The sequence below is a fragment of the Simochromis diagramma genome, unplaced genomic scaffold, assembly GCF_900408965.1.
Source record: "Simochromis diagramma unplaced genomic scaffold, fSimDia1.1 OVJJ01000176.1, whole genome shotgun sequence".
NCBI classification, from domain to species: Eukaryota; Metazoa; Chordata; class Actinopteri; order Cichliformes; family Cichlidae; genus Simochromis; species Simochromis diagramma.
Genome location: NW_024386892.1, coordinates 1,798,838 through 1,813,153, shown reverse-complemented (window position 1 = coordinate 1,813,153; position 14,316 = coordinate 1,798,838). Strand labels below are relative to the sequence as shown.

The window sequence follows — 14,316 nt, the reverse complement described above, 5'->3', positions numbered from 1 at the left end:
ATCCTCAAAAGCCAGACACCATGACGCAATCCAAGGAAACTCAGGGACAAATGAGAAACAAAGTAACTGAAATCTCTCAGTCTGCAAAATGTTATAAAGCCATTCTAAAGCTGTAGAACTCCAGCGAACCAAAAATGACAGATATTATCCACAAATGACGAAAACACGGAACAGTGGTGAACTTTCCCTGGAGTGGCTGGCCAACCAAAATGACCCCAAGAGCACAGCAACAACTCTTGCAAGAGGTCACTGAACCCCAAAACAACATCCAAAAAACCACAGGGCTTACTTGCCTCAGTTAAGGTCAGAGTTCATGACTCCACCATAAGAAAGACACTGGGCAAAAAATGAGTTCCAAACCACTGCCGAGCAACAGGAACATAAAGACCCCTCTCAGTTTCTTGATCTTGAATCATCTTGATGAGTCCCAAGACTTTTGGGAAAAGCAACATGTTACCAGCAGTAAAATAAGGTGGTGGTAGTGTGATGGTCTGGGGCCGTCCTGCTGCTTCAGGACCCAAAGACTTGCTGTGGTAAATGGAACCTTAAATTCTGCCGTCTACCAAAACACCCTCAAGGAGAATGTCCAGCCATCTTTTCAAGACCTCAAGCTGAAGCACACTTGGGTTCTGCAGCAGGACGATGATCCACAACACACCAGCGGGTCCACCTCTGAATGTTTCAAGGAAAACGAGATGAAGACTTTGGAGTGGCGTAGTCAAAGTCCTGGCCTGAATCTGATTGAGATGCTGTGACATGACCTTGACAAGGCGACCTCGACAACCCTCCACAGCACTGTAAAAGCCAGTTATCAGAAACGCTTGATTGCAGTTGTTGCTGTCAGGGTGGCCTAATCACTTATTAGGTTTAGGGGGCAATTACTTTTTCATACTGCTGTAGCTAGTGTCTTTGTAACACTGTAGGCTGTGCTAACATGTTAAGAGGCTAAGAGATGCTTTAATTTTCTGGACCATCGCCTGAAGCAAAAGTCTTTTTTTTTTATTTCTATCTCTGACTTGCATTAATAAACAGTTAAACTCTTGCATTTTTAGTCCCATTTGTAACAAACATGTTGTGTCTGGATTAGAATAAAGTGAACAACAGTTCAGTTGTATCTAGGGATGGGTATGGTTTAGGTTTTATCCGATACCAAACCGGTACTTTTGAAACGGTGCCGGTGCTTAAACGGTGCTTAAGAAGAGATTTGGCCTAAAACCCTCACAAAATGTTAGGCTTTTCTGCACTATGGGGCAAATGGTAATTTGGCTGGGGCAGTGCTTAAACAATGTTCAGCGGTTTTTTTGTAAACGTAACCATTGTTAGCCTTTTCCTGCAGCTCTGGGGCATTATATGGTCTCACTCTTGGCTGGGAGCAGTGCTTAACAATGGAAACAACACAAACTTCGTCCAAAAACCTCTCATGTTTCGCTGTTCCTCTTTTCTTTTTTCATTTCGCCTTTTTGTCCAGGGTGAAGGGAGCATCTCCATCAAACAAGAAGACAGCCGCATGTAGCTATGATGATGTTTGCTAGTTCACCTTACATGCATTAATGTAATAACGTGGTTAGCCTACTCAACGTAAATTACACACGAACAACATTAAGCTCCTCACGCAGAGAAGAACGGCTGCTGCTGCATCATCATCCTCATCATTTCTGCTACACTGGCAGGGCTAGGGGCCAGGACTCTCCTCTACGGGTTTTTGGGGATGTTGCTAACTCCGGGTCCGATAACAGGCACCACACCCGCAGTAGATGTGTGAGGTCTCGCAGCAAGCTATCAAATACGGTGCATTTCTCGGCTTTTAAAAAAAACGCTATGCGTCGCCAGGTGTTTCATCAGATTTGAGGTGTCACCTCCTTTGACAGCATCACAGTATCAGCTTAAAGCACTTGTTGCAGGCTGCTGAGTTTGCATCTTTTGCTGTGAAGTACAGCCAGACTTTGACCGCTTCGCCTTGGGCATTTTTAATCTGTAGCTCTGCTCTAAAAGAACGTACGTACCTGGACCCGCCTACTATCCTCGGAAACGTAAAATGATTGGCTAGAATTCATCATCAGTGTATGACATCTCAGGAAAAAAAAGCACTGAAATAAAGCACCGAAATGTGCGCTGCTTTTCGGTCTGGTTACTACCGTTTATGTCAGAACCGGTGCCGGTACCCATCCCTAGTTGTATCATTAGTTACATTTTGTGCTGTCATTTATAAATATGAGTCTTTGCCATTTTGTGAAATTTGACACTTCAGTGATGTTTTGATTTGATCATTTCTTGTAACTAACTAATGATCTGCCTGTGAACTGAAATGAATACAGTGTATGTAACAGATGTTCTCCTCTCTTTACAGTGTGGACTTTGTTAAGTGGTCATCTCAGGGGATGCTGCGGATGAATCCAGATGCTATGAACTCCCTCTTTAAGCCCACCATAGACCACATCATCCAACATCTCAGTAAGCTACATTATAACACCTGCATAAACACGTATCGCTCACCTTAGAGTTAAGAAAGTTGCAAAGTAAATAATAGTATTTGTATTGCTAATAATAATACATTAAAACTGCAATGCAACTTATAAGACAACCTTTAGTCACTGTGCCACTACTCTCAAGTAACTAATGGGAAAATGACCCTTACGTGTACAAATGATCGTATAAGTATTGAACAATGAGTGTCAAAAATCTTCACTGGGATCAGTAACATTCTGTTCAATGTGTTGTTGTTGCTCAGTTTCAAACTGACAGGGTTGGTCACTCCCTAACTCCAGACAGCCTAGATCAGGGGTAGGCAACTCCAGGCCTCGAGGGCCGGTGTCCTGCAGGTTTTAGATGTGTCCTTGATCAAACACAGCTGATTCAAATGGCTAAATTATCTCCTCAACATGTCTTGGAGTTCTCCAGAGGCCTGGTAATGAACTAATCATTTGATTCAGGTGTGTTGACCCAGGGTGAGATCTAAAACCTGCAGGACACCGGCACTCGAGGCCTGGCGTTGCCTACCCCTGGCCTAGATACTCCACAGTTTGTTCAACCACATGAAAGTAGGTCACATTTCTTAAGGATGGATGGGCCTGCTTCAATACAGATAGTGATTATAGCAATTTATTATAGCATAACATAAATAAAATAAAACCCATGTAGCCTCCTCCCACAGCTGTTTTTCTGTGACATTTGTAATGCATTTGTAATGCAGACAGTTCTACAACTGAATTTAATTCAGTTTAATGTATAAAGTGCTAACTCACATCAACAGCTGCCTCAAATTGTAAATATGTTACAGTAGTGGAGAGAAACCCAGCAGTTAGACAATGAGCAAGCATTTGGCATCAGTGGGAAGGAAAAACTTCCTTTAAACAGGAAGAAACCTGCGGCACATACACTTGTATGTGAGGAGAAAGAGTTTGAATTCAATTCTGGATTTAACAGGAAGCCAAAGAAGAGAAGCTAACGTGGGAGAAATCTCGACCTGCTCTCTGTCCGTTCATTCAGCCCCAAAGTGAGGAATCTAATAAACAATCTGCCTAATATCCATGTGTTGTCTCAAGAAAGACATCAAAGGAAATCCACAAACTTTAATGAAATTTAAACACCAAAACAGGTAATTGTATTCTTGCTCCCGTGTCAGAACCAATTTAAAATGAGTAAGTCCTGTTACAGTGGAATTTTCAGCCTTGCGTGACAGCTTCCTGCCATCATTGTGTGTATGAATCGCACTGATGAGCGAAAACACTGAGAGATAATAACATCGATTATCTGATTGGAAGGATTCTCTAGAAATGGGAAAGCATGAAGACTTTTACAAGAGGAAACCTGCTATGGCCAGATTATGATGAGGATCTGTAGAACAGCAAGGCCAAGCCTCATAAACCATGTTATTTTGGTGACAGGTTCAATTCGATTCATTTACATAACGCCAAATCACAACAACAGTTGCCTTGAGGTGCTTTATATTGAAAGGTTAACCCCGTGCAACACACAGAAAAGCCCAACAATCACATGAGCAACAGTGGGAGGAGAATAAGGCGTCCTTCAGAACCAGGCTCAGAGACTGGTGCCGGTCATAAAATTCAAATTCAGCTGTTTATCAGTGAAAGAAAGATATAAACAGCTGTGTATCAGTGCACTCACTGGGTATGAATAAAAGGCATTTCTGTGTTTCTCCTGCAGCTGAGCTCTTCGAGAAGCCAGAAGTCAGTGACATCAAGTTCCTGTTTTTAGTGGGAGGTTTTGCCGAGTCTCCCTTGCTGCAGCAAGCTGTCCAGAACATGCTTCAGGGCCGCAGCCGCATTATCATTCCCCATGACGTTGGCCTAACCATCCTGAAAGGCGCTGTTCTGTTTGGCCTGGACCCCAGTGTGATTAAAGTCCGCCGCTCGCCACTCACATACGGGGTTGGTGTCCTCAATCGTTTTGTGGAGGGGAAGCACCCACCGGAGAAGCTGCTAGTTAAAGATGGAACACGCTGGTGCACGGACGTCTTCGACACCTTCATAGCTGCGGACCAGTCTGTGGCGCTTGGCGAGATGGTCAAGCGGAGCTACACGCCGGCTAAACCTTCCCAGCAGGTTATTGTCATCCATGTTTACTGCTCTGAGAAGGAGAATGCGGGCTTCATCAGCGAGCCCGGTGTCAGGAAGTGTGGGACACTGCGCTTAGACGTGAGCGGAACAGAAAGTACAGCGGCACGCCGAGAGATCCAGACGCTCATGCAGTTCGGCGACACGGAGATCCGAGCCATGGCAGTGGACGTGTCTACCGGACGCACTGTCAAAGCTAGCATTGATTTCCTAAGCCATTAAGTATCAAAAGAGAAGTCGTGCTCCAGTCCGGAGCTGTGGAGACGGACGCTAACAGCTTACACATACATACAAACACATACCTGTAGGGGCGTGTACCGGGAAGGTTCAGTCGCTCTTCATTTAAGCACTAAAGTGATGATGTGTGCAAACTTAACTCAGACATTCAGCTTTAGAATCCGCGTATCATCGAGGTAAGAAGAGAGGCACTAATGAGAGCTTAGTATGTTTTAGGTTCGTCACTTCACCACATCTGTCAGGTTTCGTGGATAAGCAGCTTTCTAGTGGTCATTCCCTCCAAGGAAACCCCTGAACCCAGTGATGAGGCTTAAAAGCTCCTGACAGAAGCTTCTTCATACTTTAATCTATGTTATGCAGATCTACTGCCTCTGGCACAGAGAGGAACACATACGGTGAATTCATCTTTGTTTGTTGTTGTTCTGTTCTGAGACTATGAAAGGGTCAGTAAACATCCTCAGAAGAGCTACGCAATTAATGTTCTTCTATATAAACTCGTGTCATGTTAGTAGTTCTGCAATATTCAGCCCTTTGATTGGTTCCCTCGAGGGCAAAACACACAGTTTTCCTTATACATGGCCAGTCTGCCAACTGGACGACTTGCAGTCATCTTCCATTTGTGAGATTGCTAGCTTAAAAATAACTAGCATTACTATGTAAAAATGTTCAGCTATGGAGGATTGATGCAAAGTGTTAACGCTGTGACATCTTTGGGTAGCCGCTACAAGTGAAACCACGCTGACTCGCTAACATTTACCAAAACTAAAGTTACAAATATACACTATATCATTCTTAATACGTTGAGAACGCACGCAAAAATATTAATTTGAGTCATTTTGCTCATTTTCCATTAATGGGAGATGTGAGAGTAGTTCATATTTTTAGATTGAATTCAGCTTCCAGCATGGGCTGACTCTCACTGTCAGGTTCATTCATTCATAGATTTCATTATTACAATCTATGAAAAACGTGTTTTACATCCTGCATAGACTTTTAATACTTACATACATAAGAGATCATATTTGTGCTTCGCCTGTAGCAACATACTTTATGTTTACAGCCTCGTGTAGGGTTTGGTGCACTCATGGTAGTCACTGTACCATCTGTAGAAATATGGGTTTTTACTCAACCGAGGTTGCTGATTTTTTCAACTTTTATTAGCCTTTGTCCACCGCTGGAGTGGAAAGCTTCTTCTACCAGGAAAAACATGCTGTCCTCTTCATGCTTTGGTTTCATGATCAAGCCTTTAGACCCAGTACTACATAGACGAAGGGAACCCGTGTAAAGGCTGAAGGTGTGGTGATTCTATTGCAACTACATTTATAGTAGTATATTTATAAAGTATATAGCCACTTTACCATTAGGCTGAATCATGCAAAAGCACCAGCTTGGCCCTTTGATGTAATCCAGTGTTATATCTGATTCCAGTAATGTGAAATGTGCTGCAAGCTCAATCCTAAAGAAAGAACAACCATCAATCTGCTTAACTGTGGCCTTTATTAGTTTTTGCTTCTGATTATCAGCTGTGGAAAGAATGACCCCGCCCACTCGACCTCTTTGATTGCACGTATAAGGTGCAGCAGGCCAGTTGAGGCAAACAACAGTGTATTTATTTCTGTAAATACAGTATTTAAATATTGTACAGATTTTTAGCATTGTACGAGCAATTTCAAAGCCAAGAGTGCATATGTCTGTGTTTTTGTGTACGTGCACATGAAGGAGAGAAGAAAGCTCGTGTTCTGTCACATGGACATCCTCAACATTTCTTTCTCACCAGCCAGAACGTGAGAGTTAGAGGCTTTGTTGTGTTCCTTCAAAGACTGGATGCGTCACCTTACTGTCACTTTGCAATCACACAAAAAAGCTTGAATACCTTTGTCCTTAAAAATATTTCAGCCCGTAGGGTTGCATGGTTCCACGATCTGAATGTGCACGGCCCAGCTGGACCGCACACATTCAGATTCTCTTCATTAAAGTGTGAGGCACAGTCACCAATAATCATACAGGTAAAATCTCCAGATCTCCAAAAAAGTCTCAATCATGATAGTGCCTAGCATGAATAAATGTGATGTTCAAATTCTGTCACCGCCAAGAACATACAGTGCTTACTTTCACCTGCAGCTCGGTTCATAAAGACATGCAATGGAGGAAGATCTCTATTTGAATAAGCAGAAAACGATCGAATTGGAACGTGCAAAACCTGATTTCATAGCTTCGCCTGTTTTTGACTTAAGATTAATTTGTTGAAACGTCCATAAGATTCAGACGTTAACTGTTGGCCTTTCTAGTCTCAGTGTTGCACAGATGTAGGAGGCAGTCTGCCCTTTAACAGTCGTTGCATTAGGGCCACATTATTGTTTAAATTTCATGCTTTGGAAAGTTACAAATGCATACTTTAAGAAAAAGTACAAGTACTTTGACGTATACTCAGTATACATCAGCACCCCCAGGTGCCATCATTAGAGTGGCACCTGTGGAGCACACTGACAGAGTCAGCAGGAGATTTAGGAGGAAAAACACTCAGTCTCAGCTGCAACAAACTCCCTTTGGGTTGTTGGATTATATAATCACACTTTTGAATTTCATTTTTTCACTGCCATGGTCCAGATATGCAGCAGTTATGAGTTATGTCTGAATTATTACGGATTTCCTTTGATCCTTTGTTTAAACTGTGAATTAAAGCTGGTCTCGCCTTTCAGTGTAAGTGTACAAAGCTGCACAAGCTCCAGTGCCCTCTGCTGTCTTCAGCACTCTTTCTGCGATGCACGTTTTGCATGTGTCACATAGGAATGGCTGCTATTACTAATACACAAAACCACGCTTAACTACTGATGTTTCCTCTGGTAGTGTCCTCTTTTTGAGCTCTGGTGTTTGAGCTCAAGCGATGGCAGCTCATAACAAACATTACTGATAACTGAACTAATAAGCTTTTATTTTACACGTCTCTGTGTTCACAAAGCATAAATGTAAGACTCTAATAGCACCGTGGTTTTCTTGTTTAACATTAGATGATTGCTATGTGTTTTGTACACCTTTGAGTGTTATGTGATGCACAGGGTACTGTTATGTAGCAGCTTTTTACCCAAAGCTATAACAAGATTAGCAAGATTTAGCTGACTATCTGACTTTAGCTGACTTTATTCTTGGTGTGTGAAGCATCATTTTTGGTCAATGAGTCAATGATTTCAGGTTATTTGGATGTGATTTGAGTAGCACTCTAGTCAGCTTGCGTTGTCTTTAAGCATCTCCTTAAGACTCTCTAGAAAATCCAAGAATTCAGAAGATTTCACAGCTAAAATCACAGAGCTTGTTGTAAGGATCACCTCAGCCACTCTGGAACGCAAAAACTAAGCAAACTTTATTGTTTAAGCAAAGACATTTTTATGTTTGTTATTTTTCATGCAGTACTATGTGTATTTTACCAATGCCAGATATTCACTGTCACTAATAAAATGTTTATTGCAAATTGTTTGCTGTACTTTCTTCAGCTTAGTTAAAATGGGGTCATTTCATAGGTCTTAGTAGCAGAGCCAAGGCAACCAACAATTAAAATGTTAAAGTTACGCAAAGTGTGTTTATCTATGCTAACATGTGCAACCACAGCCTGCGTGTTACTTGTATGATTAGCTATCTAATTTTAGATTTAGACCTTTGTATTTCCTAACACACCGACCAACGCTTTAATGGTTTTATCAGCAGGTCTGTTAGAGCCAAGCTGACAAAATCTGAAGAACAATGGCTACATGTTTGTGAAGCAACACTGCCACCAAGTGGCTCTAATGAGGAATGAGCTGGCTCTACCCTGGCTTTATTATTGTGAGACGTCAAGGACTCCACTTTTTTAAAAGAAAAAAAGTTTGCTCGTAGGACTAGCATGTTATTTTTGACATGAGTTCTCAAAGCACTGCAGACCTCATTTTAAAGGCTGCAAGTCATTTGCATTTTCATTGAATTTAGTTAATTATTTAGAAGATTATGTGGGAACTGCACCAGAAGTGGGAAGTTACAAATTAAAAATACTTCACTGTATTTAAGTGTAGGGGAAAGTGGTCTTGTTTCTGCAAAGCCATAGAGGAAATTGGTCATGTGACTGCACATTTTTGAAGAGTCAGAGAGCCTCATTGCAACAAAGCCAAATCCTACGACTACGCTGGATTGGTTGAGATGGTTGATGGTTCCAACAGTGGTGCAAGTTTTTAAGGTCAAGTAGTAATAGGTCTGTGAATGGAAAGCCCAGCTTCACTTTCAAAGAAGATGATGATTGAGTCATCCCTAGTGTATAAAAACACTACCCACATCACAAAAACTTGGTGGTAGTGGGTAGCATCAAAGAGTGGGATGTTATGAAGTAGGCCAGATCTGTGAAGACAATTGCAGTTCATTTCGTCTTCATTTGAATTTCATTTTGTTCTGAACATGTGGCCGTGTGGCGCTAGGCCTTGTTTAATAAAATTGACTGTGGGTGTGCTTATGTGGCGCAACTGGCTTTTAAAACTTACCCCGCACTGGGGGCAAGGTGTGCCACAAGACCACTTTGTTTCAGATCCACAGTGATAGTTCCCAGGGATGCACAACATCCTGAAACATCCTGAAATATAAGTACATGTTTTAGTTGGAAGCATTACTGTCACGGCCTCACTGTAAGTAAAAACTGGCACAACTCACCCCACTCTCTCCTAATTTTAAAGGGTCTTTAATTTATTTGTCTGAGCCTTCTAATACTTAAAAGTATTTGTTGGGCAGGCAAAAAGTCACTGATTTTGATTCTAGCTAACAAATGTCTGGTTGGTTGGCCATCACCATTTTGTCCATCTGTAACTGGAAATCTCAAATTATCTTAGATGCTTGCTGGCATCTCCAATCAGGAATTCCCACACCCGCCGATCCAAAGTCCCCCCGCCCATTCCCCGCCCAGTACCTGTGTGCAGAAGGCACTGAAGAAGATGAAGAATGGACCAGATGACATCCCAGCCAAAATATGGAAGATGCGTTCCTAGCGGATCTCCTTAATCGTATTGCAGCCGAGAACAAGCCTTCCCAGGCCTGGACAACCAGCACCACCATGCCGATCTGGAAAGGCAAGGAGAATGTCAGCCAGTGCACCAACTATGCGTCGATTCGACTACTCTGTCATGCCATGAAAATCTTTGAGCGAATCCTGAATAAATGCCTTCGTGATATCGTTGAGCTTACCCCAAACCAGTGTGGATTTGTCAAGGGCTCCAGCACCACGGATGCCATTCATGCTGCTCGACTGCTTATGGAAAAGCACAGGGAGAAGAACGGGATGGCGTATGTGGCATTCTTGGACCTGGAGAAAGCTTTCGACCGCGTCCCACACAGCCTTATCTGGAAAGCACTTAGGTCACATAGCATCCCAGAAGAATAAGTGCAATGGATGCAGCTACTCTACCAGAATGTCACCAGCAAAGTCATATGCCCTGCAGGTACCTCGTCACCGTTTAGCATCACCATCGGCGTCCACCAAGGTTCAGCCCTGTCACCCCTGCTGTTCATCCTCTGCATGGACACAGCAACGGCCGACCTACAATCACGAATACACTGGAGCTTCCTTTACGCTGACGATGTTGCATTTGCCGACCCAGACCACCTGCCCCTCCAAGAGCAGTTGCAGGAGTAGAAGGACTGGCTGGAAGAAAGTGGAATGCACCTGAACACCAAGAAGATGGAGTACCTAAAATGTGGCCCTCGGACTCTGGGACTCTGCAATGATGCCCCACTCATGGATCCTGGAATGATCAACAGGAACTTAAGAGTGTTCACCAGGAACTCAATGGAGATATGGCGTACTACACTAGAGGCCAACTTCAAGCCAATAGTACAAGTCCTCTACCAAGGAGATGCTCTCTCCCCACTGCTGTTCTGAAGCTACTCAGAACTGAGGGGACATTGCAGACATAGAGGACAGCTACAAGTACCTGGGGATCCCACCATGAAGAGGCCGCTAGGAAAGCTGCAACCACCAAGTACCCACAGAGGGTCAGCCAAGTCCTGAGGAGTCAGCTAAACGTTAACAACGAGATCCGGCCTATCAACACCTACGCCCTGCCCGTGATCAGATACCCTGCTGAGATAATAAGCTGGTCAAAGGAGGAGATAGAAGCCACTGACGTCAAGACCAGGAAGTGCCTGATCATGCATTTTTTTAAATACTTTTTTAAATCATAAAGTAACTATGAATCTAATGTAATGCTGTGTTTTTTATATTGTAAAATGTCCTGCAAAACAAACTGAAATATACTATGTTATTCAAAACACCCAGCAGTTCAGTGTGGGACAAATAGCTTTGCTTGCAGTACTGTGGTGAATTTACAGTAAAGCATTGTGTTGCACTGCTGCATAGTGGCTGTTGTGTTCATGGGCAGAGTTAGGTAACATCAAGTGTAGCAGAGATGAATTTGAATTTAAGCTAATGACGCTTAGATTAATTCACTGAATTCAATGTGTGTGTGTGTGTGTGTGTGTGTGTGTGTGTGTGTGTGTGTGTGTGTGTGTGTGTGTGTTTGTGCATTCTTTGATATTGTTATATTAAAGTCTTAGAAATTAAGTTCAATTCAATTCAATTTTATTTATGTATTGCCAAATTACGACAACTGTCACCACAAGGCAAGATTGTATCTCTTTGTATCTTTTCATATGGCAAATCTATTCTAATCCAGTGTAATAATGTTGTGTTGCACTTACAGGATATGGAGGCTAAGATGTGGGCCAAATCTAACAGCCTAAACATTTTGTTAGCTAAAGGATTTCAACCTGCATACAACCATCTGAACCAAAACATTACAGTTCTCTGTACAGACAAAAATGACTACACTGACATTTACACAATATCCACAGATGTGAGGAGCTCAGTATAAAGGCTCATGGGTGTATTTTCCGTTTTAATATGAAAGACATGGTCGTAAGTAAATCTGACTGCTAAACAAGAAAGAACAAAACAAGCTGTTGTTTCTGCTGTGCTTTAAAGGTTACAAACCCCCATAGAGGAACCAATTTTCCATTAAATTCAGCTTTTTCTCTTTCAGTTCTCTTCAAACACCACCACCAGTGATTCACTCAGCTGAATATAAAACTAAACACAACCACTTATTCAGTAACCAGAACACATTTATGCAGAGTGTGTTATTCTTACACAAGTGCAGGTAGAGAGCTACTCGACCCTTTACAGGGCAAGGTTGTTTTTAGCTTGGGTATGGTGTTTGTGTGTGTGTGCCAGGGTCAGTAGAAGGGGCCTGTAGAGAAAGGGTGAGAGAGTTGGATAGGTGTGGCCAACTTCCCTCACATAACAATGAAGCAGAGTAGTTGCTACAGCAATGTGGAGGGACCCAGACTCTCCAAATGGCCTTTTAGTTGCCAGCTTAGCTGCCCTCTCACTTATGCGTTCTCTTGCAGTTAATGGCAGAGTTCAGAGCAATATGACTAACCAATGAAATCACAGGACAATAACAGGCAGCTTGACACACGTGCTCGTTAATGATTCCTGTCATTAAAAAAAGACAGAATCTAAGTTCAACAACCTAATGGAAAATTTGTGGAACCTTCTTAAATTATCAGGAAGTTTTCACCTGTAAAGGAACCCAAACACAGGCTCACTGAGGGAGAAAGACTGTGTTATTATCTATTAGAGGTCATGGTATTACGAGGTGAACACAGATGAAGTGAAAAAGCACATACATCATATACTGATATTAATTATTTCACATAGTTACTGTTGGATTTATTAAGAAAAAACTGAATCAACGTACATATATAGGTCAAAATTGTAAACAAGCTTCTGACAGGGTGCAATCTTCTTAGCTTGCTCTTTATTGGATAGACAGACAGGAAAGTGAGGAAGCAAAGGTTGGACTCAAACCCAGGCCTCTACTTCATGCAGCATGTACTTGCCTGCTCGCCCACTGAGCTAAACTGGCACCTTCCAGTCTAAAAGCGGTTGATATAATCACATGCATTGATTCTCCACAGTGTCACAAAGACATTTATTTGAATAATCTAATGTATACTATTTATTTTTTTCAATGACTTATCTGCACTTCAGGTTGACAGTGATCAGTAAAAATGTTTTTCATGCTTCATGATTATATTACACACATAATGTGTAAATGTTATTTCCATTCTGTGACCTTCTCTATTGTTTAGATTGGCAGTAATCAGTGAAAATATTTCTTCAACAAGAACCAGCACTAGCAAACCTGGTCAGTTCTTGCAAAGCCTTTCCCTGTTTGTTGCCTAGCAACATGATCATCAGAAATTCTGAGGCTCTTAATATTTTCAGAGGCACTTATTTTGAACCCAATTTCAACCCAATGAATGAGAACAGAGCCTGCATTTCTATGGCTGGAGGTATGTAACAAGTGCATGTGTAAAATCTCATATTTTTTTAAAAAATGTAAAAAATAAAAATGCCAAAAGCCCTCATCTTCTCCTCCTCATACGTGCCGTCACAATCATCCCACAAAGCAGAAGTTTCATGTTAATTCTAATAAATTTGCTCATTCTTTCAAGCGCTTTAAGTGCTCAGAGTAGAAAAGCGTTACATAAGAAGCAGTCCATTTACCATTTGATTGATGTTATGTATACAATAAGCCAAGATTGCCCTCAATGAAATCTTGCATCAGTGTAGCAACATGATTGATCCATATGTTTTCCATTTTTACTCCTGATTGGTTCCTTTGGTGCAGGGGTGGGACAACCACCAGCTTTGCCCCTACCCCTGACTGTACTAACATTTATATAGTACATCACTAGTTTTACCATCCACTCAAAGCACTTTAGGAGGAAGCTGTTTTGCTTGAGTTCTGTGCCCCCTACTGGGCCTCGTGCACATTTGCTGAAGGTTTCCTGCAATTATCTGCTGCAATCCTCTTTGTTGCTCGTGCCTTTGAAAACATAGTCTCTGAAAACTTGTAAACTTTGGTATATAGAGTAATTTGTTAGTAATATTTTTAGATCTTGATTGATTTTCAAAACGTAATGATCATGAAACTGACCTCAGCCCATTGTTGGTCAGTGGTGCTAGCTCACAGCTATGACATTAGTAACCCCATACACCAACACTTTTATGAAACATGAGCTATCTTACTTTTATATACACTGCACACACATATAATATTATATATTTCTGGTTTATATTATATTATATTATACTTGACATTGTTGAAATTAGTTACTTTTGTTTGTATCTTATTTCCTCTACACTCCACGTCTCTGTGTCATCCAGCACAAACAGAGTGCAGACATCATTTTCATATTAATGATCATGAAACTGACCTCAGCCCATTGTTAGTCAGTGGTGAACGTTTCACTCATTAAGCTCATAAGGTTGGAAACCTGCAGTCAACTAAGACTGAAGAAGTCACCTGATGATGATGAAACGCTATGTCCAGATGAACAGAACGAACTTTCTGTGATACTTTTGTTTGTAGTGTGCACATGTCACAGGGTGCTGTGTATTAGTTGGAGGGACCAAAAATGCAGGATATCT

At 41.8% G+C, this 14,316-nt stretch overlaps 1 protein-coding gene across 10 annotated transcripts in view; it reads left to right on the top strand.

Annotated features, from left to right (window-relative positions):
* hspa12a (heat shock protein 12A) overlaps window positions 1-8,277 on the top strand; it is a 70,983-nt gene extending 62,706 nt beyond the window's left edge. For all 10 annotated transcript variants that reach the window (XM_040033851.1, XM_040033844.1, XM_040033843.1 and 7 more), the window contains 2 exons: window positions 2,348-2,451; window positions 4,165-8,277. In XM_040033851.1, coding sequence (XP_039889785.1) covers window positions 2,348-2,451; window positions 4,165-4,796 — 736 coding nt within the window. In that variant the 3' untranslated portion in view covers window positions 4,797-8,277. The remainder of the gene's footprint in view (window positions 1-2,347; window positions 2,452-4,164) is intronic.
* The last annotated feature ends 6,039 nt before the right edge of the window (window positions 8,278-14,316 follow it).